This window comes from Passer montanus, unplaced genomic scaffold (assembly GCF_014805655.1).
Source record: "Passer montanus isolate IOZ18808 unplaced genomic scaffold, ASM1480565v1 scaffold13, whole genome shotgun sequence".
NCBI classification, from domain to species: Eukaryota; Metazoa; Chordata; class Aves; order Passeriformes; family Passeridae; genus Passer; species Passer montanus.
Window position 1 is genome coordinate 10670752 of NW_024359832.1, and position 25721 is coordinate 10696472.

The 25721-nt window shown below is 40.8% G+C and overlaps 1 protein-coding gene across 3 annotated transcripts; it reads right to left on the reverse strand.

Annotated features, from left to right (window-relative positions):
- Positions 1-1408: 1408 nt before the first annotated feature.
- SLC34A2 (solute carrier family 34 member 2) lies at positions 1409-19409 on the reverse strand. 3 transcript variants are annotated; one of them, XM_039699128.1, is made up of 14 exons: positions 19115-19409; positions 18969-19024; positions 13150-13264; positions 12910-13047; positions 12309-12437; positions 11293-11436; positions 10536-10647; positions 9244-9439; positions 8425-8520; positions 5971-6091; positions 5086-5253; positions 3598-3714; positions 3385-3509; positions 1409-2080 (listed from the first exon to the last, which is right to left on the reverse strand). In XM_039699128.1, exons 3-14 carry the CDS (start codon positions 13253-13255, stop codon positions 1505-1507), a joined length of 2028 nt encoding a protein of 675 aa, XP_039555062.1. In that variant the 5' UTR covers positions 13256-13264; positions 18969-19024; positions 19115-19409; the 3' UTR covers positions 1409-1504. The 3 variants fall into 3 exon arrangements, with proteins under 3 accessions (XP_039555062.1, XP_039555064.1, XP_039555063.1); XM_039699130.1 differs by lacking the exon at positions 19115-19409 and having other exon boundaries at positions 13150-13258; positions 18969-19051; XM_039699129.1 differs by lacking the exons at positions 18969-19024; positions 19115-19409 and adding an exon at positions 18272-18361.
- Positions 19410-25721: the final 6312 nt, after the last annotated feature.

Sequence of the window (25721 nt, forward strand, 5' to 3'; positions counted from 1 at the left end):
AAATGACACCTGGTTTACACTCAGCCATCTAATTATTTTTTTTTAATATTAGGGATTGGACTTCAGATATTGTCCCATACTCAGTAATATCTAAGCTGTTGAAAATCAGCAGAAGTACTGAGTGTGTCTTTGAAATGTTCTTCTCCTAACTTTGAAATTATGCCTTCTGTCAGCCCATGATTCAGAGCAGTTCACAAGCATTTACTAAAACACCAGTTAGGTAAAATTTGAGCACAAGCAGCTTCCTAACAAGTATTGCACTACCCATGGATTTGCTAGACATTGCAGTGACTGCACTCCTTATGGATTTTATTTGGGATTTGGATTGCTACATACAATTGCCAGTAAAATTCACATTATTTCCAAGTAGTGTGGTTCAGAGCACAGAGGGGTAGTGAAAACCCCTTTCTCTCCAGTAAACATTACCAGATGCCCTGTGCTAGCCACAATCTGCCCTGCAGGCTCTCTCTGTTGCAGGTCTAAAGCCATTCTCCACTGCTGAAAACTGAAAACTCCTTTTGTGGCTCAGGCAAATGGAGCCACAGCTGCACACAGATCTCCTGGCATCAGCCCAGGCTGGCACAGCTCCTTCCTCTCCTACTTGTCCTCCTTCCTGCACCAGTCCCACCCGCATTGTGGGATTACATGGTGACCAGGACTGAAGAGGACCATCTAGAGAGAGGAATGGCCACACAATCACATCCTCAGTCAGTCAAGACCTCTGGGAACAACCCAATGTCTCCATACACAGTTCTTAACATTCAGTGGGAAGAGGGAGCAGCAATTACCTTTATGGTCTTTAGCCTGAGATAACAAAAGATTATAGCTCCAGTCCCCACTGTTAGAGGAGACAGAAAGGGCTCCAAACGGGCTCATGTTAATTCTTGTGCCAGAGTGGGACTCCAAGAGCTTCTGAAGGATGTCCCAGCTTTTCATTTTCCTTCACACACATAGAATAAATTTTGTCTATTCTAGGAAAGCTACTGTTTTCCATTTTGACCACTGCAAACAGGCCAATGAAAACATTAGGATTCCCTTTTTTTTTCTTTTTTTCCCCTTTCTTTTTCCCTCCCCCCTTTTTTTTTTAATTTCAAGGGCTTCTTAGGTATTATGAAGTAATTTCTGCTGAGTCAGTAGGTCAGAAAGGCTATTCTACACGCGTATTATTTATTGGTTTTTTAAAATTTGAATTGATTACCACTTCTTTCATCCCTCTCTTCATGGGACTGCATCAGGATTTCTTTTGTTTGCTACTGATAACATTGGAGGAAAGTACCACATAGTAGATCCTCTGAGAGCAAATCTGGTATTAGCTTTGCAACTGAGCATAGATTTTTTAGGGACTCTGTCAAGCTTGTTTGACTCTCTTCCTTGATGAGTGATGTATCACTGGCTTCAGAAACCTAACAAAATGTTCACTCTGTCCTCAGTGCAAGGTCCAAGGTGGTTTTGATGAGCCTGGCTGTCCTGTGCTGTATCTCTGCTAATATGCATGGATCCAATACTATAAGGCTGTGTTGTTTGTGCCTGTTTTGTCAACACAAGCTACAGCTGGTGCCCTTCTTCCACCTCGTTCTTCATCACCCATTGCCATGGTGTTTTCATAAACTTCCATAGTTTTTAGCTGCTTGTCTTTGGCACCCTCCTGTTCAGCATTGACTTTGCAACACTTGCAGAAGCCACAGCAGTGTTTCCCACAAAAAGCAAGTGAAGACATAATTATATTGTCCCAGGGCTCTAGGGAGTGCATCCAGATAGGTAGGAAATCCCAGTTTTGGAGCTTCTCAGGCAGTGAATGTGGTCGCCTTTTCTGCATAACATTAATTACAACCACAGCAATAAAAAGAACAAACAGAGGAAGGCAAACACCCAAAAGGACTGCCCAGCCCGCCAGTGACAGAGCAAATACAAATAAAGGCAACAGAAAGAAACAGAGGAGAAGATAAAATATAGCAAACCATCTGTACTGGGCTGTTATATTTCCCAAGGTCTTGCTCATGCGGATTGGCAGGCGGGTATAAGGTATCGGATAAAACAGAATAATCCCAGAGACATTGAAGAAAAAGTGGCACAATGCAATCTGAAAGAAAAAACATTCGAGACATTCATTAACTAAAACACCATTAAATACTCCTACCCTCATAATTACTTCCAGCTCCCAGGAAACAGTATTGTTGTCAATAAGGTGTGGAAACCATTGGGTTCTGCATCCATAAATTGTCAATGAAAATATGGGAAGCATAAATTTGATATTGCACAGAAGCTACAGAGAAATTTTAATGGTACAAACTTGGATTTTACAAAAAATTAACATTTATAGACCACTGAGGAGATTCCTGGAAGGGGACTTTGTCTTTGGGTCTTTACAATCCTTTGATTCACATACTTCAAAATTTTTTTAAACAAAAATTAGCATTAAAAGGCACAGGCTTGCTAGAGCATACAGGATTCACTTAGACAGAAAAAGTATATATTGAACAAAACAGTACATTCTCTGCTCACGTTATCCTATTTTAATTTCGCAACTGTTATCAGACTAAAGTAAATATGAAAGTACAGGTGTTTATTTATAAAGGACATTATAAAACCAGTATGTTATCATGAAATCTGAGCTTTATCAAGATAGCATCTTCTCATGATTACATCTGTTGCCTGAGGACAATAAAATGACTTCTGTAATTTTCTTGATTTATTTTAGCTGGTAAAAATTTTCCTATTCACCAAGGAAACGTCATAATCTTTTCACTCTTAATTGTAAAGCACTCATTCAAATGTTATCTGCTGCCAGGTTCTTTACTGGGCGGAAAATGGGAGGTCAAAGCCAGGCTTCCTACTTTTCAAATAGTTTGAGGCAAAAAGGAATTCAATAAAACCCAGTCAAAGTACACTTACAAGGAGAAAAATAGATACCACGATGCTCACTGCAATGTTGGGTAGATAGAGAGCTTGCCAGCTTAAGGATTGTGCAACCTTCACTTAGGTTACAGGAGTCCCTGTACAATTCATGAACTGACTTAGGATCCTGAGAAGAGAGCTTACAGAAATCAATAACCCTCAGAGAGTTCTCAGTATGTGGGCACTGAACTCCAAGCAGAAAAGACTCCATGCTCGGGGGTCAAATGGCCTCCCCTGTCTCAGTTCTGAATCAATCCATGCAGATCAAGACAATTTCTAAAAGCAAGGTAAGCTATATATTGACATTCTGAGAATTTTTAATGCAACCTTTTGCTCTATCAGTTGCAGTGAATGCATTGTTTTTAATTGCACAGACAAAATTAGGCACAACGTGAACAGCACATTTGCATCACAGCCACTTCTGTCAGTTTATTTTCAGAAAACTTACAACTTTTAAATGAAATCAAGAAAGCATTGCTTTATACTGACCTGTAATGAGTATTTTAATGTACTCCCAGGGCTTGCTAAAGCTGCAAGTATAGCAGTTGTGGTTGTGCCAATGTTGGCTCCCAAGGTGAGGGGGTAGGAGCGCTCAATGCTTATAACGCCAATGCCTGGGAGAAAAGAAACACAACTCAGTTGGTTTCAGAATGATGGAGAAGATAAAACATGGGGATAAAGAGCACAATATTTACAACTTACCAACAAGGGGTGTAATAGCAGATGTGAAAACAGAACTGCTTTGGACAACAAAGGTCATACCAGCCCCTGCCAGCATAGCCAGGTATCCAGCGAGCCAAGTGAAAGGAAATGGAAAATCTAAAAAATAGAGGGAGAACGCTGCTGTTAGCACAACAGCGTGATCTATGTAACAATAACACAGCAGTGAAGGCTGTTAAGCACTTAAAATGTAGTTATATTGTTTACATATTGAGGCTCAAATGATGATTTGGGGTCAGTTCTACTATTTTGATTTATCCTGTTTGCTGTGTGCCTTCTACAGCCTTGCACCACTGGATACACTTTGAGATGGATGCCAGACTAGGCAGACATTTGTCCTGACTTGGGGTGGCATGTGTGTTGTGATACAATTAGGTACCAGAAATGTTTCCTCAGAGGTCAACACAAAACTTTCTGGGTGTTTTGAGAGCCTTCATTTCAGCAACCAGGTACCCACTGCATGGATCAGATCTTCAGAAAACTCTGAAGACCATCCTGAGAGAACCAAGTTGTTTGCTCTAACTAGTTCCAAGCAGATTATCTCCTAAAAATGCACTTGTTAACTCTTGCAGAGAACAGCTAATTACACTGATTAGAGAAACTAGGCACAAACGTCGCCTGTAGTCTGCAGATTTATGGAGAGAGCTGAGAAGTGAGGACTTAATCAGCTGGTAAGATGCAAGAGAACACACAGCAGATCTCAAATTAAATAAGCAGTAGCTGTCAGCTGTTTACTTTCTACCCTTGTTTTTAATTTGGGCAGTGTTCTTTGCCCAGGAGAAGACAGCTTGGGGACCACTTTGTTGCCTTCTGTATTTCTGTGTGCCCTCACTTCAACCACAGCCTCAGATCTGTGCCAGGCTTCTTTTCTCTGCTACAGCTTCTAATCTCTCCATTAAGGAGATATAAAGGAAAAGCAGCCTTGTGAAAAAGACCCGTAACATTTGCACTCAATGGATCCAGGCTGAAAAAACCAGCTGGACAACACAGGGAAAGACAGAAAAACGCCACCATTCAAGGCTACCTTATCCTGCTGAAGAGAGGGTTAGGCAGCAGAACAGGATAAGATCATTAATTACTACAAACTTTTTTCAACTTACTTTAGAAGGAATATGCAGGTCCTATGCCAGAGCAGGCAATCACAATCTCAGCACTTTGGTGCTATCTTTTGAGGATGGGAAGTCTAAATTTCTAACAGCTAATGATTATACATCTAGAAACAGGGCCTGGACTTTAGTCTCTAATGTTGTTAAACTGCTGCATTTCTCAATCAAGCTGTTCACTAATAGGTTTTTAAATTAAAGAAAAAAAATGCTTGTGGGAAAAAATGTTGGGCAGTATGCATGATTTTCATTCAATAGTATTTTCTTTAAAATATTCCATAATGTCTTCCAGGACAGGAGACATCAATAAACATGCTCAGTGTCCTTGTCATTCCTAAAACAATCCTCAGGAAAAGCAGATAGTTACCAGTGTTGATTGTCTTCTTGATAACACTCGCCACTTGTCCTTTAAGCACAGAGTTTAATAGCTTAACGATCATTATCAAACAGGAGCAGAGAACAAGCAGGGACAAAGCCAGAAGGATGAGCCCGATGGCCAGATCAGGCAGGTCTGAGTTTACAAAGATGTGTTGGCCTGAAAAAGAAAAAGAAAATGAATTAGCCTACCCACATTTTTGCCTGTGATCCTAAGCCCAGCTCTGGTTTTCATTCACTCCCCTAAGAAAATTGGACCAAAGCAAACACAACTTGAAGGGTTGATGCAAAGAGGGAAATGCCACCTTCCCTCCTCCACAAAAGCCATGTCTGAGTGAGGCAGGAGAGGTGCCTTTACAGAAATGCTTATAAAATACACAGCGAGCACCCTATGGGGAAGGCAGGAACTGGGTGACCATGTGCAAGGGAGAGGGGTACAAAGGCAGGAGAACATTTTGGAGTGCTCAAGCTGCAAGGTGGGGCAGCTTTTCCCAGAGGTGGCTGCATGCCTGAGCAGGGCTGTTGAAAGTCCTGCAAGGCATGCATAGGGATGGGATATCCTAGCAACCATTACAGCAAAGTAACCGTAGCTCCAAGGCATCTGAACATTGAGGGTGACATGATACTGAAGACCTCAATTACTGGTATCAGGCGGCATGGAAAGAGATCCGCCTGCAGCCAGATACCATGATGGTGCTGTAACTCCAGCTGTGCAGCTGTAGCAGAGCACAGGCTCCTCAGGCAGCACCTGCAGCAGTGCCATGTGTCCCTACACTGGTGAGGGCTTCTGGACACACCTCAGAAGTGGGCTGTTAGCACCATTAGAAAGCTATATCCTTTTGTAAATACATTGCAGAGGAGAAGTTCTACTACTTACATTTACTGATATAGTCTGTTTCAGTTATATTCTTGAGGGTCCATGTCACATTTCCTTCAGTCCAGCAAAAGTCAGGAGATGTGCAGTTTTCGGAAGGTGGAATTGTGACATTCTGCAGTGTCTAAAGATTGCCAGACAAAGCAGATAGTTCAGTCATCTAAATACTTTATTAAAAGCTCATGTAGAATTTTCAAATTTTACTGCAACAAGATTCATCAGCTAAAAAGTCAGAATTGTAAGCTGGTACCACATTAATGACATGGTAACATTTTGCGTTCTAAACATAAGTGATGATGCTGTTACCCAAGTCAATCTTTACAGCATGTAAAGAATAAAATATCCCCAAAATCTTCTACATTATAATAACCACAGCACCAATCCACTAATATCTAAAGAACTTAACTACTGATGACAGTTTTTGTGGAGTGAGGTTCATGTTTTGCTGCAGTTGTGGGACAGTGGCATTCCTTTTCCAGCCAGTGCGACAGCTTCCTTGATGAAAGAAAGACCTCTTTCCTGACATCTCAATGCAGTGCATGGTCTGACGAGTACTGCAGGACTGTGAGTCAGAATGCTACAACACCAGTGCAGCCCCTCTTGCTGGATGAGCACAAAGCGCTCGAGCTGATTTTCTGTGCCTCAGTTTCCATGTCAGTAGAAACAGAAGTGCTGTTGCTACTTCAATTTTCATGTTCAAGGGCTGTCATTATAAACACTATGATTAGTGTTACTAAATTACTGAATTTCTGTGCACACCACAATGAAAGCTCCCTTTCAGGCCCTCCTAGGCCAGACACACTGCATTCTGACACCAGGTCCATAAGTCATTATGCAGATTAAGGAAGAGTTTGCTGACTGAGCTGTACTTCCACACAAGAGCAGCTAACAGCCAAATGGACTCTGAACCATGCTCCAAACACGAGGTATCTTTCCAAAGTGCTTGAGTGATTTTCTTTTGCAGAAATGGGGAAAGAGAAATAATATTTTTTTGCTGGGTACTGCCTATGAACACCTGCATTTGTACCTCTCTCCAGATGATGCAGGTGGGCAAAACTGGGAGTGGATCTGATGCCCCCACATCTCCAGGGAGCGCCTGGGCTTCAGGCACCCCGTATCTTGTAAACCTTTACAAGCACAACACAGTCTTGTTTCTCACCTTCTTGAATTTTTTTCAAACATCTTAGTTTCAAAGCAGCTTCACTACATCAAAATGTTTGTTTTGCTTTAAAGATATGGGGTCTGCATGTATTTATCCTTGCCATGGGTCTGTTTAACAATTTTTGCTAGAAATTAGTTTAACCCAGTAGGAGTGCAGATAATTTAAATTATTTTCCTTTTTCCCCATCAAGGTCAAGTCAAAATTCTGGAGATTTCACATGTTTTCATAATTTGACTGTAAGCTTGAGCAGGAGGTACACAGACAAAATACAGGCAGCACAGAAAAACCTGTATCTAGAAGTAACCATTTCCCTCAGCTATACTTTCTGTGCATTTTCCTGTCTTGTGTAGGACTCGGGGGCTCAGGCTGTGCCTGAGGGGCAGTGGGGGCACCAGGCTGGGGCTCTGACCCGGCTCTGGCAGTGGCACAGCCAGAGACACCCGCAGACTGCGGCGTAACCCGAGCAGGGTTTCAGGTGAGCGCAGCTCGGCACTATCTCCACAGGTAGCGTTTCACTCCCCTCCACACCCTCATGCAATAGGAGCTGAGCACTCAATTTCAACCTCCACGGCCTGTCCTTAAGTATCTTCTGCCTCAGGACTTCAGGAATTACTTTTCTATACGTGCCAACAGGTAGAATACTCTAATTAGAGAATCAAAGGATATTTAATGCTGTAATTGCTAGTTAGCTGAGCAATGCAAACCATACACTCAGCTCCATAGTTTGCCAAAATATTCATTGGTGTGGGTCTGGGCAAGAGATTCCTGCAAGCCGTAGAGCTGCTTGAGTGAAGAGGAACAGGACACAGCCCCACAGAGGCTTTCTCCAAGGGCAGTTTTCCAAGAAAGCTGCAAATAGCCAGCTACCACCAGATCACCCCAACACACGTAAAACTAAAGCTGATTAGATCAGTAGATAAACAGTGGTTAAAATGATCTTTTCTCTGGCCTGTGGTGCAGACTTTTTCCACTTTCAGGGAGTTGGTAGGACTATCAGAGTTTCAAGGCATTTGGGTTTGAAAGGAGTAAAAATCTTGGCACCAGTCCACCAGTTCTGATAGGCAAGGGCCTGCACAGTACTGAAAGCAGCCAGGTCAAGGTCACCACTGGTGACCATGCTTGGTTTAAGTGGAGCAAATACTGCATTACATTTTTTTCATTCTTTTTCTGCTGATAAAAACCACACCCTCATTAAAAAATCTAATTACGCAATCCTGTGATAAGGAGCATCAGCTACAGACCAGTAATATATTTCCTGAGTTACCTGAGGACAATTAATTTAACATGATACTCACCACATTGGATTCAGTGACACACCAGATCTTTACCAGGCTTTTGTTTTTCGCTGATTCATCATTAGTGGCAATTGCATTTATTACTGACTTATCAAGCTTAAAAAGAAGAATAAAAATTATTTTTAAAATGCATTATTTTCAGCTTGTATCACATTCTTCTGTTCAGCTTTATTCAAATAACCCCCTTTGGAAGCTCAGCCATATAAAATCTGCCTGACTCTAATGCTGGAACTCCTGCCCAACAGGTGGGAGAGGGGTTACTCCCAGGAAAAAAGGTACAACTCTGCATGAACAAACCCTTTGTGTCATTCTCCCCACATCATCCACTACCTCATCTCACCCTTTCTGTTTAATCAGCTGCTCTGACACAACTGCCTGACTGTATTTACTGTCACTTCAGAAGCTGTGTGCATCCCCTGGCCTCTAGATCCACATGATTATGTCCCATAATCTCAGTGTCATCATCAGGTCCTGTGCTGATCCTGTGGCTGTGGCAGGTTGTCTCAGCTAGTGCTCCCTGCCAATGCCCAGGCAACAGGCAGCCTTCCCAGCCATCCCACACGGCTGAATTTGCCCTCACCTGCCTTCCCAGCCCTCCTAGCTAGGTCTGCCATTGATACAGTGAAATGTGGAGGAAATGTAAGCTGGAAACAGAACTGGGGTTTTATGAAATGTGAATAAAGGGAAGAATTCATCTGCTAATGAACTTTACCCCAAGGACACAGAGACAGGAGTGGGAAGCCTTCTCATACTCAGAGCATTTTGATTAGTTGTGACTGAGCCAGGTAGGCAGCTTCCTTGGAGTGAGAAAGAGCTTACCTCAATGATGAGCTTTGTAAAGGGGTCTGTGATAACTTTTAGTAGCTCTGGAGCATCCTCACCACTCTCAAGGTGAAAGGACTCAACTATAACATTGGTGAGATGGAAGAGATAGCCAGTAATGACTTCAATGGGTAACAGTGCAAACACAGCTAGCCAGTTAAAGAAATCATGGATTGTTGCCCCAGCAAAGGCCCTGCAAGAAGAAATTAAAAGACAGAGCTGCTTTTAATTAAACAAAATATATATAGCATAAATTAGATATTAAGTGATAAAAGTAGAGATTAAGGGCATTTCAAGGTGGGAATAATTTAATTTCTGGGGTCAAATGTGATAGCTACTTTGTTATGGAGTGCTAGGTTGGCTCCATACTGTTGACCAATTAAAGAGCCAGACAGGTGAGTAAAACAAGAAAAACTAGAAAGGACAAAAATTATCATGAGGCTGCCAAGAGTACTTTTTTGAAGAAAGAAGTGGCTGTACAGCCTGCATGTGTTTTGCCTCTCACCCGTTTTTAGTACATTTTTAATCCTCAACCAGTCATTGCCCCAAGACCTGTTCTGCCTGACTCCTGGGGCAAGAGGGCTTTGCAGCTCTCCCACAGGTTTCCGCAAACTGTTGGTATATAGGTCCCTTCAATCTTCTCCTCCAAAGGCTGAGCAGCCACAGCTTGTCCCTCAGAGGCTTTGGCTAAGAGTATTTCAGTATGCCCAGTGCACCAAAATGACAAGGCAGCAAAGGCTCCTATCACTCCCAAGGTTACTGCCCATCTCCAGTCATCCTCCTTGTGCTCCATGAGCTCTCTCAGTGGCAATGTCAAGTGTCAGTCTAAAAGATGTCACTGTATATATTTGACAGCCAGAACACTTCATTTCTGTACAGTTACCAACTCTGGCTTTCTGCAGACTTTAAAAGCCTTCAACATTGAAATCTCTTTCAAGGAAACCAGACCAAACTCATGTAACATTAACTTCTTGTACAGCCCTCCCATAACTAGCACAAAATAAAGGGTGGGTGGTATAGCAGGAGCACCTGAAAATTTATCCCTGTGTAAGATCGTTACAAACAGTGAATTCTTACAAACCCACAAAACTTTTAAAGGAACATGATATGTTTTTCTTCAAGCATATGAAGCCATACATGTATGGCCATGCTTGAAGACTTTCCATGGCCATACTTGTGACTTTCCTGTCTAGAAAGGTTGAATGGCTGTAGTAGTGATAGGGAATATAGAAGAAGACCTACAAAAATTAAAGAAATAATTTTACAGATCTAGAGTTTAAGTACAATACCTTCTAAATTCATTCCTGTCCCCAGCTTGCATAAGTGCCACAATTGTGTTTGTAACTGAGGTGCCAATGTTTGCTCCCATGATGATAGGGATAGCTGCTCTAACAGTCAGCACTGGAAAACAGAAATGGAAACACTGACTGAAAAAATCATATTATCAGAAAGCTCTATGCTTCAATGAAAATTTCTATTACTATCAGTGAAACCCTGACTTCCCTTAATGTCAGTGTGATGAGCTGCTGCAATCCAAACAGGTTTGCTTTAATCAACCCCTCTGGGAACATGGCACTCCCATAGTCCCATGGTCCCCACTGACACTATGGCCCATGGTTATCCATTTTCATCACATGTCAGAGGGCCAGAGTAAAATAAAGTCTCTTCTTTCCCAGGCATTTACCTACTTATTGCAGAATTTTGAAATGATACCACAGAAACAATGAAGTTCAGTAACTGCCTAACATGAGAAAACAATGCAGATAATTCCAAAATTAAGTCATTCAGTGTCAAGGCTTCTAATGATTTTCATTGCAGTTGTGATTTTTTTATTATTACTAGTACTACTACTACTATTACTACTACTAGTATTAATACCATTATGATTGCTTTTTTAAATTTGATTTTATATCAGCTGTGAAAACACTTTCCTCCAGTCTCTATTCTTTTACCCAAAGTTTCTACAATTTGAACACAAGTGGGAATGTTTGCACCTGAGACAAAGTTTATGAGTGATCTCTAGGAAGATTCTGTAAGCAGACTTACGTGTGGAGGACACCATGCTGACTATAATGGATGAGGAAGTGCTGGAACTCTGGACCATAACAGTCACCAAAACTCCAATCACCAGTCCCGCAACAGGATTCGAGAGCACTGAATCATCTTTAAATATGTCCCCTGCTGCTTTACCTATTAAAAAAAACATATTCTCAGAGTGAGGGAAGTACAAGGTAAAGTCCATAGAAATTATCAGTGTTTAATTCAAGATCATTCAGCCATTTAATTGCTAGATATATAACCATGTTTGCTATCCCAAAAAAGTAGGATGTAGCCCAGGGATCCATATTCATGTCCTGGACTCTCAGCTTCTCAGTTTTTTAGAGAATACTTTCTATTCTCTCATTTCAGTGACTATAAGCCTTGCTGAACTCTGCAGAGAAGCATATAATGCCACAGCCATCAGCAGAAAGATTGTAGGGCAGAAAACCACCCATACCTTGATTTAAATGTTATTACTTGGTATTTTTAAGATACGGAATTAAGGGAAATGCTTTTACTAATACTTGTTAATTCAGTTTCTGTACCTTTCTGTGTTTGCAAAATACTTCAACAGAAGTGCACATATTTCTCTGATAACCTGAGTCCATCACCTGAATTCAACACTTGGAGGTAAATGTAAAAAATACATTTCAATAGTTTTCATCTTTGAAGGATTTGGGGGACATTTCAGTATTAGTTGGTCAATAGCACAAATTTCGTATTTCACCTTATTGAAATGTCTTTTACATGAGACAGATTTATGTACAGATATATTTTTTTAAACTGTCACTGAAGTAACAGGAAGCTACTGGGAAATTTGGGCCAACAACCCCTATGTCAACATCTCTTTGGAATTTGAGAAAGAAAGACCCTTTCAAAGAAATGAAGGTCAGTGTTTAATCTGAATCTATGTCTCATCACATATGAAATATGTTCTTGAAGAGTGGGAGTTGTAATTAAGTGTCTTAGACAAAATTTACTGCCTTATTAGTTTATTCTTGATATTTTAGATATTTTCATACCTCCTACCAGTTGAAAAGCAGAGCTCAGTACATCCAGAGAACACACGAACATGTAGAGTAATCCAAGCAGCATAATGAACTTCCCTATCCCATAGAGTACACGAATGACTTTGCCTTTTGTATCCAGTTCTGTAAAACAAATATATTATGTATAAAAGAATAATTTGAATTTTTCTCTGGAATATTCTAGTGCACAGGAAAAGACATTGGAGACAAAGACAGTGACATGGCTCCAGTGTGTGATTAAACCCAAAAGAATGTTCTTAATCACATTTTAACTGCAGAAGCAGGTATTTTGTTTGCCTACTTTTACCACAAAAAAAACTTTTTGGTATGTGACAAAAGCCTTATGAAATCTGACATTGACCCTTGGTTTTACAGTCATCCTACTGAGTAAAAAAAGACCAACAGCTGCCTGGATATAAAACTGTATTAGTGCTGGACTGTTTTACATATATCTTCTCATGTTTTAAGGAGCATAAGAAGCATGATTTTTGGATTTTTCTTAGCTGACAATATTATACACCCATTAACTCTTGAAGAACATGAGACAAGTGATGGGAAAACAATATAGGTAACTTATTTACAGAGAAATGGCTACCTGACCACTTGACCCCAGTGTCCTGCAGTTCTGGCAGAGCCCACGGGTCTTCTTCTTCTGGTCTTGTCTCATCTATCAAAGCTACTGTGGAAAATGCAGGTTGAATTTCCCCTTTATTTCCAAGTGAAGCCACATTGCCTGACAAAATATAACATTTAAAAAAATGTTTAATTACTTTCCATCTTCTCCAAGGATCCCCAAATCCTATATAATTTTTATAACTCAGAGTGAGCACATTACCTTTGTGATTTTCTCCTTCTTTCCCAGCCATGTTCTGGTTTTGTTTGGAAGAATCCCCAATATAGTTATTGGTTTCAGGCTTTTCTACCTCCGGCCAGGGAGCCATGATCTGTGACTAACAAAGTGGTGTTGATTGAAATGCAAGTGCAGTCAAAATATTCACCTTATAAGAGTCTATGTGAAAAATGTGATAAGGATAAAGAACACATGAGATGAGAATTAAATATAAGCAATTTTCCCTTGAACACAAATTTTTACTAAACTTTATGAGTTATTCTTCTATTTGGGAAATTGATTTCTCAATTATTTTCTAATAATAGTTTGTTTATTTGTGTACACATTAAAAAATTATTTCCATCTCACATATACATTTTCATACACTTTTAACTGTCATGAAAGCAAATATTCATCTGCTTTCCAAAAGGTAGGCATTTCTTCTCTTTAATTAACTTTAACTCCTTTCAGCAAGAAGTCAGAGAATTGTTTTATTTTCTTCCTCCTTTTGGATTTAAGCAACTGCCTCGTAATTCAATACACAGACCTTTACCTGGCAATTCAATACACAGAAAGAAATGTTTTAGCAAAAAAATTCTTTCCTAAAGCACTGCTTAGTTTGGGTCGTGAATGCTAAACACAATGCCTTGTTGCCTTCACTGGTTCATTCCCATGGAAACATGAAGAGGAGAATCCTGGACAAGGTGGAAGAAGAGCCCAGGGTTTTGAGCTTGCTGAGTGCCTGGAGAAGAGGACAATTAGAGGGCAGTGGCCATTTGCAGGTCTGTGTTTGCCTGTAAGTCACAGCTGATGCTGCAAACGAAGCTGAGCTGGTAGCAGCAAGGTCCAGCTCACCCATCTCACACAGGCTCTCTCTCTGACCCTCTTCCTTCCTGGCCCCTTTCTGGGCACATTTGACATGCACTGTATTATTAATCAATAATAACTTTAAAAGTTATTACATCCCATGTCCAGATCCTGCCAGCATGGGTGCAAGCACACATGACAGACCTGGTCCAGGCACAAGAGGATGCCAAGCCTGGAAGAGTCCTCCCTATTTACTTCACCAGTATTGGAAGCCAGAGGGAGAGACGTGAAAGAGGGGGGAAGTGGCTATGGAAATATGAGCCAATATGTGCCGCAAAGCTTCTGCCTTTACAGACTTGGTGACATCAGCCAGCACATCCAAAAACTCCGTGGAAAGGATGGGAGAAATGAACCCTGTCCAGGAAAGCCTCACCTTCAGGCCTGTCTCTTCCACCCTCTCTGCCACACAAGTCAGTCAGTGCTGCAGTCAGAGCTGCCCCATGACCAGCACCCACGTGGCTGAAACACTGGTCAGCAAATTTGCCACCAATGCTCCTCAAACAGAGCCCCTGTGCCCAGCCTCCAAAAGTCAGAGCTGGTTTCATGCTCCCATAAACAAGGTTCACCGGCAGTTAGCAGTCAGTCTCAGGGAGTATAATTAGTCATTCATTTAATCATAATCCTTTATGTAGCTGATGGTGAAAATGTTTTGTCCCTGCCCGCATCAGTAAGCCACACATCCTCCTCCTTTAGCTGGGAAGGAGAAGTCACAAAATCACTTGTGTCTTACTGTAACACAGGTGGGTATTGTTTTCTGGCACTCCACAAAGAAAAGAGTATCTCCTCTTCCACATTACCAGGAAAAGTTATTCTACAATTCCATTAGTAAAAACTACACGTTTCACATTCTTTATCTGTGGTGTAAGACCCAGAGCAGCTCCCAAGATACACAAAGATCTTCGAACAGATGAAAGAAAGTCATTCTTGCTTGTTTCAACAAGGGTTCCTATTTGCTTGGAGCAAATTCTCGCATTTCCATCCATGCCAAAACAACCTCCAACCCCACCCATACAAAAACACCTCCATCTTGTTAAACAAGTTTCATTTATATATGTTCAGCATTTAAAGAGCTATTAAAAAATAACTGCCCTGCACCAGTGATTCTTAAGTGAAATGTAATCATGAAAATATATTGGAAAGTCAGATGTGAAGCTGCAACTTATTCCAGCCATGGAGACACGGAATATGCTGGACACCACCATCCCTAGAGATGCCATCAGTACTACAGCTCTTCTGTTACGCTTAGTATGGAAATGAAGGATTCAGCCTGCATTATTACTGTATGGAAACTGAGCTGATGCATTCAGTGGAGAAACTGGAGCTTGAAAACTTCAGGAGACGAACAGCCTCTATGTCTCCTAAATAAAATCGAATTTGGCAGAGCTTTTTTCCATAATAAGCATCTCCCGTGTTCTTGAGGTGCTCAGGAGCCCACAGGTATGTAATGTATTAATATTGTTTTTGCTTTATGTGATTAAACATCATAGAATGAGAGTTAATCACCTCTGTAGAGGAAGTTTTTATAGGTATGTATTTAAAGTCATTCATATGAGCCCTAGCCAACCTCTGATGTGAGAAGGTAGACTTGAATACTGGAAGCCTTTACAGCATTTGCCTTGAGCATTTGGGTTTGCAGAGGCATTACTAGAACAGCCCATGCTGTGTGAGTGGTATTAATGACTGATACTAGCAGAACCATCTATACCCTTGAAGCCCTCCCACAGTTGTCAGCTTTCCCAGATTCCAGCTCTTGTTAAGAGGAACAGCTGAGAAGACAGTGGAGAGACACCTGATACTCTCTGCTGGAGTCCTAGCCACAGCTACTTACTGTTAATTAATCGCTCTGCTACAAAGATAATCTGCATTCTATAGTTTTCCCTTTAAAGAATTTTTCCTTGGCCCAAATACAGACATTAACACCTTGAGAAAATACTCAGAAGACAATCTGTGTGCTGTGGGGGAGCAGAGCAGTGGGGTGGCAAAGCGACCGCATCGCTCCCTGGCTGCTCACGCGCGCCTTTGGAAAGGCTGACGTCAGCTGTGGTAGAAAAGACCAACACTGCTGACGCAAGATACCAGTGACAATGAAAACCCTAATAGTGGTTTACTTCTGAGCACCAAAGACAACTGCATGCAAAGGAACATATTAGAGAGCAGGCCAATGACAACACACGCTGGAACGGCTTGCTGTGCTCAGCTGGACGCACCGGTCCAGGTCCAAAGGCAGGAGAGCCACAATTGCTGGATGAGGCTCTGGAGTGATGAGCTCTGCCCACCCCCGTGCCAGCCCAGGTGCCTCAGTGCCACGCAGCTGGTTCCTGCCTTGGCTGGAAGCACACCAGCCAGGCTGCCTGCACCCAGGGTGCAGTCATGGAACTCACACCAGGGCACTCATTGGTGCTTTGGATATCCACCTGTTGGGAGCGGTACTGAAACGGGAGCTAATTTCCTCCTGAGAGTGGCAGGTCACAATATGCTATGCATATTGCAAAGGTCTGAAAACCAATGCCTGTGCAAGATGTAATCCAGTCCGTTTCAGTGAACCTCGTGGCAAATCCTCTCACACCATCGTGTGTGCTTCTTTCGTTGTGAGTATAATCTTTCCTTGCCTTTGGAAAATGCTAACCATGTGTGACACCCTTTCTAACTTCAAAAGAAACTGAACCTTCCCTCTTCTAAGAGGGAGATAGATGGAAAAAATCAATGGCATTCCAATTCTGAAAATGCGAGAGAGAAAAACTCAGAGCCAAAGTGGGCTCCTGTGGTTTTTATGTCCATACTCTTTCACTACAGCATTTCAAAGAGTTAAAGTCTCTGGGGAATTATCTGAGCAACACTAGGTGTCATGCAGCTGCCCTACATTGCATTCCTCACTGACTCACTGCGCTGTAACAGCTTTGCCTCTGTTGCAGAGCTGCACTCTCTGTGCTTTGCAGTTCTAAATCAGAAACAGCTGTCAATCTATTTGTTTTGCTGGACTTAACACAGCTAAATGAACTACCACCTGTGTGTGCCTGGCCGGTATTGTTCAAACCTCTCCACCCATGACAGCTCACCAAAAGGCCACATTGTGCCTGACATAAGAACTACAGAACAGCAAACCTTAAAGAAATCTCACTCCTGGAGAACAGACCCAGTCAAGATAAAATAACAAGTACTGAAGGAAAGAGCAGTATTTTCAAAACTAACTGATAATAACTACAATCACCAACGTGACCATGCATGCACCTACAGGCTGCTTAAGCAGCTCCATATCAGATTTTGGGTTCAGACAGGCTTTCCCCATTCTCTCTCCCTCTCACTCCCTCCTTCTGTCTCAGCTTTTCTGCAAAAGTGCATCTCTTCCTTATCATTCACCACAGCACTAAAGTTTTTATCTTAAAAAGGGGTTTGTTAGCTAATCTGATATCCAAATATATGACTCAGTAAATATGAATATTTATCACATGTACTTCATAGGAATAAATACCAACCTACATATCAGCCTTTCTTATACAAAGTTTGAAGAAATATTGTCTTTTTACTCTCAAAACGTACCACTTGCAACATAGAAGCACATTATGTAGAGACAGGAAAAGAAAGCCTTTCAGCTAGCACAAATTCATTCAGTAGCTTTACATCAGCTGATAGTTTTGCCCCAGAACCAGTTCCATGGCAGCCACAAAGCCCCAGGTGCAACAGAAGCAGTAACAACTTAAATAAACACCAGCAATTATTCAGCCTGGCTAGGAGCAAGTTCTTGTCTTTGCTCTGGCACCAGCCGCTTCCTTGGGGCTTTTTCTTTGAATAAGGCTTAGCCGGGACGTAAACTTTCAACTCATGCAGTAGTAAAGGCAAGAAGAGATATGCAAAAGCTACAAAAACACTGTGCTCAATTTTATTCCTATGAACCTGTAAGGCTCATTGCTCACAAGCCTGAATCTAACACACAGCAAAACTAAAAAAACACACAAAACAAACTAGAAAAGAGAACTAATATCTAGATATGCGCAGGAAGATAATAAATCCCAAAGATTAATTTTGAATTCACAACCAAGCAAAGCACTGGAGACTGCCCCCAAGGAGCCAGAGCCAGGAAATACCAGTGAACTACTTGAAATGCCTAGTATATATTTAAATAAAACAATTACTTTTTCAGAATAAAATGCCAAGAAAATTAATAACCCCACCAACAAAGAAATAGTACAGATCTACCCCATCCCATAGACAAAATGCATAGTAAAGAATAAAGAAAGGAAAAAATGACATTAAAAAGACTTACTGATCTAATGGAAGAGCTGATAATAAAAGTTACTGAGAAACCAGTTGATTTCTGCCTACTGCCACATTAGTTGAGCAAACTACATCAGAGTCTAATGTATTCCTTTTACCTCCGTGTATCAAACCAAATTAGCATAAGAAAATGTTTCCATCGAGGACAGCCTGACACGGCCGTGGTGAGGCACACAGGCTTTACAGAAGATCTATGCTAACACATGAACTGACCGTATTTCCTTCCAATGTTTCATTAATCATATCCTAGACATTTTCCATTATCCAATATCATTGATTACTATGACTTAAAATCTCACTTATTTTCAAATAATAGTTAAATAAATACTTTCTTTTGATATAGGCTTTCTTTTTTTGGGGGGGGGGGTGCAAGGACTGGCAGCTGCTAACAAAATACTTTATTTCTTTGTCATATTTAATAAGAATAAACCTACATAATTGCAGAAAAAAAGAGAACAGTTTATTTTCAGAACTATGTTTTTTATCACTTCCTTAAAATATAGATGCAGTCAAAGGAAAACAAGGTAAAAATGTTAAGAAGAGGATGACATTTCACATGTCACTCCAGTACCCCATATTACCTCTCTCTTGCCATTTCTTGAACTGCAAAGAAGAGCTTTAGATTTGCAAGCTTAAAAGTTCAAAAGAGAAGAAAAGAAAACTCAGTCTTAGTTGCTTTTACTTACCACGACTTAATTCCGAGACAATAGAGTGAACGGATCAACTGGGCAGCCACTGAAACCTGCAATATATATAGACAGGTGTTGAGCAAAGTTTGCTTTCATCACTGCACACTAACATTCCTATTTTACAGTCCAGAGGCACTGCCTACCTGCAACTTAATGATCACAATAAAACTTTTTTTGCAGGAGTGGGCAGCAACCAACACTGATAAAACTATGGGTTATTTCACACTTATCACATTCTAAAAAATGTCCCATCAGCATTTAAGTACAAGTTACAAATGTGTTCATGTGAGTGCTGGAGAACTAATTGTTCCAGCCTGAAAAATTGCCATCCGCCTGATCATTCAGTAATCTTTTTTCCAATAATAATTTTCCAAAAATATTTTGCAGTCTGAAAAGTCTGTCAAAAGAGTTTGAAGGAGATGTAGTACTGTTATTTGTCTGTTCAGGTGCCTATTAATCTGCCTAAGAACAGAAGTGAAGGAGAATCAGATAAAAACGGTGTAAGTAGGAAACACGTAAGAACTCCTTAGAACAGAGGATGGAGTTTCATTCTTATCAGTGCTCAATGTTTACAATTAAGGCGAGCTCATTAGCATTTTGGCTGTGGCTCTACTTCCAAAGTAGATTTAAAGGTGTAAGGACACCTTTGATAATTGCATTCAGAAGGATAGAGATGAAGACAAATAGATGATAAAGAGATATGTTATTCAATAAACCAGTGTGGTACTATAGATTAGACAAAGCAGCCACCAGCAGTGCTGTCTGTTCTAGTGAGGATCATCTGAACAGGGAGCTGGAGAGCTGGATGGGAGGTGGAGGGGGGGGGCTGCATTAGGCACTGCCTTTATTATCTTTTTTTTCTGTTTCAGTAGGCAACTTACACTGAGAAAATAAGCCTTAAACCAGCCATCTAACCAGCAGATCTGCTTTGTCTGCTTGTATGCAGTCATATCTCCCAGCAGCTTAGTGACTTAGTAACTCAGTAAAGTAAAACTCTTGCTTTTTGCACCTTTCAGTCCCGTGGAGATGCCCAGCCTTTGGAGCGGTGAGTCACAACTTCCCCTTCTCCTGAGTCGGCGTCAGAAATGTTTAATAAGCTGTGGCCATGAGAGCCTCTGCAGCCCCGTGTGCAGCATCACATCCTGGCAGCAGAACCACCAAGCACCTCCCCTGCCTGCAAGTGGCTCTGCTGCTGTGGACCCCACTGCCCACGCTGCACTGGGCAGGGCTGATGGTGTAGCCCAAGGATGGAAGCGTCAGCCCTGCCTCACCCTCCCCACTTGCAGTTCCTACAGAGGTGGAAAGGATGAAAAGGAAACAAATTTCTCTTCTGTGTGAAGTGGGGAACTATCCAAAAGTGGAAAGAAGTAATGGGAAAAGGACCCAAGGTCGTCCTTGGTGATTCACAGGCTCAGTTTCCTTAAAAGAAGTGTACTTTAACATTACATCTAAAAACAGTGCATTTTAAGTCATGCCCAACATGCAGGAAATCAGGTGAATCTTTTAATTGGGAATATTTGTATTTCTTTGAGTTATGGCTTATTCTCTTCTGAGTCACTGGTTGTGAAACCCAGCTCTTCAGAGGGGGAAGTTATGAGATGTGCACATTTCAAGTAACCAAGTACCCTGCCACGGCTCACCCAGAATGTGGTGATGTCCTTGGCAGTGTTTTATTCCAACATTGTTAATCCCATTTGCTAAACACAATCCTAAGTGCAGACCAAGTTAACATTTTAGGAAGAGAAAAATTCTATGTCAGACGTATTGAACTAAAAAAAAACTTTAGGAAAGAAAAAACAGTCATTTATGCAAAGGCAGACAACCTACAGTCTGTCTTTGGAAGTCCAGGGTGAATCTTCTGCAGAGTCACTCTGAAAGAGCCTTCATAAGAGGTTTGTCACAAGGGATGAAGGTGGGTGTTATTTGTCCCAGAAGCCCTCCCTTCATTCAAAATCAAAGAAGCTGGTGTTCTTCCCAGAACACCAGGGCAGTCAGAGCGATAGTTCAGACTGCTTGTCTGGCACACACTCAAAAGATGCTGCTGCTGCTGCTCGGAAGTATAAGGCACTAGCTTCCCAATTTACAGCTTACTTTGAGACAACTGACCTAATTTTAATAAAAATATTGGATAGGAAACACTTAATAAAGTAAAGAAAGCAAGCAAATTTCGAGGGTCCTGGTTTCCTCTAGCAAAGGTGCTAGATTACTCTGCAGCTATTTGGAATAATACCTGTGAAAATCTAGCATTTAGCAGGAAGTGCAAACACAGAAAATGTCTTAAGCACAGAATAACAAAAAATTCCTAGCATGTGCAAATTCTGTGAGAGGTGAACTCTGTCCAGTCACTGTTATATGTTGCAAGAAGTTATGACACAGAAAAGAAACATGTCCACATAACATCTGTGCTACAAGTTCCTTTACAGATCTCCCCCACAAAAGGGGTACCTGCTGTGCAAATGTCAACCCCATGCATTTTTAGAATCCAAGCCTAGTACAGTAAACCAAGTGCACCTAAGTCACAACTAAAACAAAAATAATTAAAAGGAAGTAAAAGAAATGGCCATTTATCCTGCAAAGATGTGTCAGTGCAGTCCAAGATACATATTCACTAACAGTAGTACTAATGTGATGAGGTTTGCTCTTTTAGGAGATGCAGCTTCAAAAGACAAAAAAGGGTCTCACCTAACGTCAGGAGAAAAACTCTCTCTCTCTTACATTTTAATTTCAGTTTTAATATTCCACAAATCCAAAGAATCCACAGCTAAATAATGTACATTCAAAAGCGTGGGAATCTAGAAAACAGCTATATGGCTCTTTCCTGAAGGGAACAGGCATAGTTTCCATCATTTGGAAAGAGAAGTGTCTATTTTCTCTTGTTCAGAAACCTTGACCAAATCTAATTGTCTACATTTGCGAATAACATGAGTGTAAATCAGCCTTCCTTCTTCTGGATATGTAAAACACAACGCTCTGATCATAAAAGAGAGAGGCAAGTGCTGATTTCAATAGGAATTACAGCCAGAAGAGTTATTTGGTTAAGGACTTACACCCATTCAGCTGAAAAATATTTTCCTTCTTTGTGTAGTTACCTGGAAAAATTTAAGTCCTGGCTTTATCTATTGTCTGAAAAGTATTCTTCCTATAAACATTTTAGCAGTGAACCTTATTAATGAAAACACCCATCCAGATGTGGTTTTTGAGTATGAACTTCCATAGTGTACCCAGCTGGGTATTTATTTGGAAACAATATTTGTAGCAGACTTTGACCCTGACATTATATAAGAAGCTTTGACTTTGTAACAGAGGGTAAGTGCTACAACTTTGCTGTTCACTAATTAATTTATTTTCCATTAAGAAGTGTAAATTTGTCTTTGAAGGAAATCATTGGCTTTTAGCTGCCCTGCACTCTTCTGCCTATTACTGCAATACACTCAGAACTTTTTTCCCCCAATATTTCTGCTATAGTTTGGAATAGTAAAGAATAACTCCTAAGTCTACTTTGACAAAAATAAGAAAATCCCTAATTTAATGTATAAAGAAACTGAATCCTATCAGAGGGTTCTCTATTACAATACTGTGCATTTCATCTAACATGAATGATATGCAAACAAATTTAATGGAGTTACAGTAGTCAACATACTTCTAGAACTGAGTAATGAATAAAGTCATAAAGAGAGCATTCAACAGAACCGATGCCAGGAATGGAATGGGGAAATAAAATGTGAACTGAAAGAGTCACAAAGAGAAAAACTACAGAAAGGGCTTTCAGACATAAAAAGGGAAATAAATGTTTCAACGCAGGAGAAATAGTTTTTATGAAGCAACTATATGGCAAACAATTTTAGACAGATAGAAGTGTTTGAAAGGAAAAAGGAAACCTCTTTTAGTCTTACAACAACTGAGCAGTTCCTTCAGTATAAAATAAGTTTATTCTCATTACCACCATGTCTCAAATCTCACTTTTTTTTTGTCAGTACAAATGCATCCTTGGACATGAGTTAAGGAGGTTATTTTGTTCACATTTTCCATGATAGCTATGTTTTCCATTAAAGTAGCTTATTACAGTTATATTTATTGTTCCTGAAGTATCTTATTTTAACATTCTGTTTAGTTGATGTTTTGCTACAAGACGCACAGTTCTCAACATTTGCTGACATGTAAGGGGCTGCTCATCTGGAGCCTGCAGCCCAGGCATTGGGGTGAGAGCTTCCCTGCAGGGGCAGTTCTTCCTAGCCCAGAAGCCCACAGCTTCTGACCCTCTCCCAGAGGAGGCATGGCCAGAGGCAACAAAGCACAGGCTAAAATAGGGCATGAAAAAATAGTACCAACAGTAGCCTGCATTTGATTTCAGAAAGAATGCTAAAAGTTTGCATCATGTAATTTGCTTTGACTGCTAAATCCCAGATAAATTTTTAAACTTTGTGTACCATAGCTGTTTTAAACTTTCACTTCTTGTCTGGAGTGTATACCTAAAAGGTTTAACTAAAGGTTAAGATAATTCATTAAAAAATAATCTCCAAAACAAAGACTTGGTGGTGCTTTGGCATCAGAAATTTTTAATCACAAAAGAAACCCAATATTATTCCCCTCCTGCTAACCTTTCCTTACACTTTTTATAGTCTTTCCCCTAACCTGACCCCGACCCCACACCCATCTTTCCCCACTCCTGCTCTCTCTCTCAACCAATCTTATATTCCACAGCCTCTGGTTACCTCCCACTTTGGTCACACATGAATGCAAGCAGCACCTTCCCAACAAACAAGTGATGGGGAAGAGGAAGAGAAGTGAAAGGAAATGTGAGAGCTCTTAAATAAATAATAATATTCACACTCTTAGGCAAACTTTAATTTACAGATTCAAGTGCTTTGGGAAAGTAAACTATGTTGGCTCCTTTATTATTCACAGACAGTTTAAATATATGCTTAATTTTAAGAAATCCATTGTTTTCCTCCTGCATGATTTGTTAACTCTTGGCTGACACTGGGCATGGTGTTGCTGGTAGCAGGACAAGCAAGTATAATTACTGTCAGCCAGCTGAGCATGATTGCAGAGCCAGAGGCTTCATCTCACCTTTCCCAGCTGTGCACTCCTGAGCCTGAGCTGTGCAGCCTGCTGCCCTCCCCATGCTGCCTACAGGGCAGGGCTCAGGTTCCACACCCACGCCTATTTAGCTTCTCCCCACATTAATTCTGCCAAAAGGCAGATTTGAGAGTGGCATAAAATGAGGATTTTGGACAAAATAAAGAGCACACTACTCATTCAAAGCCATATGCACTAACTCTGTACAAAAATGTATATTTCAAATAAAGTACGAAACACCTCAAACTCCAGGTGAAAAATTACAACCTTTTTCATCAGTGACACTGTTCTATACTTATTGCTGCAAAATGCTTCACAATATCTCATTTCTGAGCCTTCATGAAACAGCTTTTGGACAGCTCTAGGTGACTTACCTAAAGGTGATCTGATGCCATAAGGTGAGGGAATCAATATCTTTTCTTTGAAATTAGTTGCCATACAACTAATTGTCCAACTCACTGATTCTGTACAAGTCATTAAACTAGATCTGCAAAATTAACAGCAAAATCAAACCATCTGGTATTTAATAAATGTCAAACACAGTAACTTTCCTTAATGTATAGTTTATAATCAATTACCTGTGATTATCATCTAATACAAAGGTCTGTGAATGTATCTGGAGAAGGGCAATAAAGATAGTGAAAGGCTGGAAGGAATGTCCTGTAAGGAGCTGCTGAGGGCTCTGGGCTTGTCCATGTAGCAGAAAAGAGGCTAAGGAGTGACTTACTGCTCTCTGTATCTTCCTGAGGAGGGGAAGTAAAGAGAGAGAGAGAGCTGATCCCTTTTCTTCCCTTCTCCAGGGATAGATGCATGGGAGTGGTGTAAAGCTGCACCAGGAAAGACAGCACATTAGGAGGCATTTCTTTAACAAAAGGGAGGTCAAACACCAGATCAGACTTCCTAGAGAGGTGGTCAATACCCCAGGCATGTCAGCATTTAAGAGACATGTGGACAATGCCATAGACAACATGCTTTAACTTTTGGTCAGCCCTGAACTGGTCAGGCAGTTGGACTAGATGATAATTGTAGGTCTCTTCCAACTGAGTCTATTCTATTCTATTCTATTCTATTCTATTCTATTCTATTCTATTCTATTCTATTCTATTCTATTCTATTCCATTCCATTCCATTCCTGCCAGGATAATCAGGAAAGGAATCCAAGCCAAGTCATGTGTAAGGACAGCCCTCTCCTGTGTGAGCACTGCAGTAATTTTCTTACTGCATTAGACAAACTAGTCTTGCTGCATAGTTAAGAGATATTGCAATTAGGAGTGTGCCAAACATCAGAAAATTTGTCTCCTTCTATTACAGCAACATCTCTCAGTGATGCCTGTGCCACAAAAACAGCTTTGATCCAGTCCTGCTGTCAGCCATTGAAACTGTGGATTCTTTTAGAGGACTTTATTCTTGAAAACATGACATTATACATGGTGCAAGAACCATTCCCACTCTCCTTGCAGTATAAATTGGATAGAAGTCCTCAGCCTTAAGTCACACATGAAAAAATGCAAGCCTTTTTTTCCCTAAATACTATCCCCAGGACTTTCTATAGACTTCAGGTGTCCATCTTCAAGATACATGCAATGAGTGACTTCACTAGAAGAAGAAGACATAGCTTCTTACAAACTTTTGAAAGATTAAATCTCCTATTCACACACAATTACAGTTCCT

Coding starts and splice junctions, on each gene's coding strand:
- SLC34A2 (XM_039699128.1), bottom strand. CDS start 13,255: ATGGCTCCCTGGCCGGAGGTAGAAAAGCCTGAAACCAATAACTATATT. Junction 8,521..9,243: donor TTACAAAGCTCATCATTGAG/GTAAGCTCTTTC, acceptor CTTCTTTTTAAG/CTTGATAAGTCAGTAATAAA. Junction 6,092..8,424: donor GTGTCACTGAATCCAATGTG/GTGAGTATCATG, acceptor GGCAATCTTTAG/ACACTGCAGAATGTCACAAT.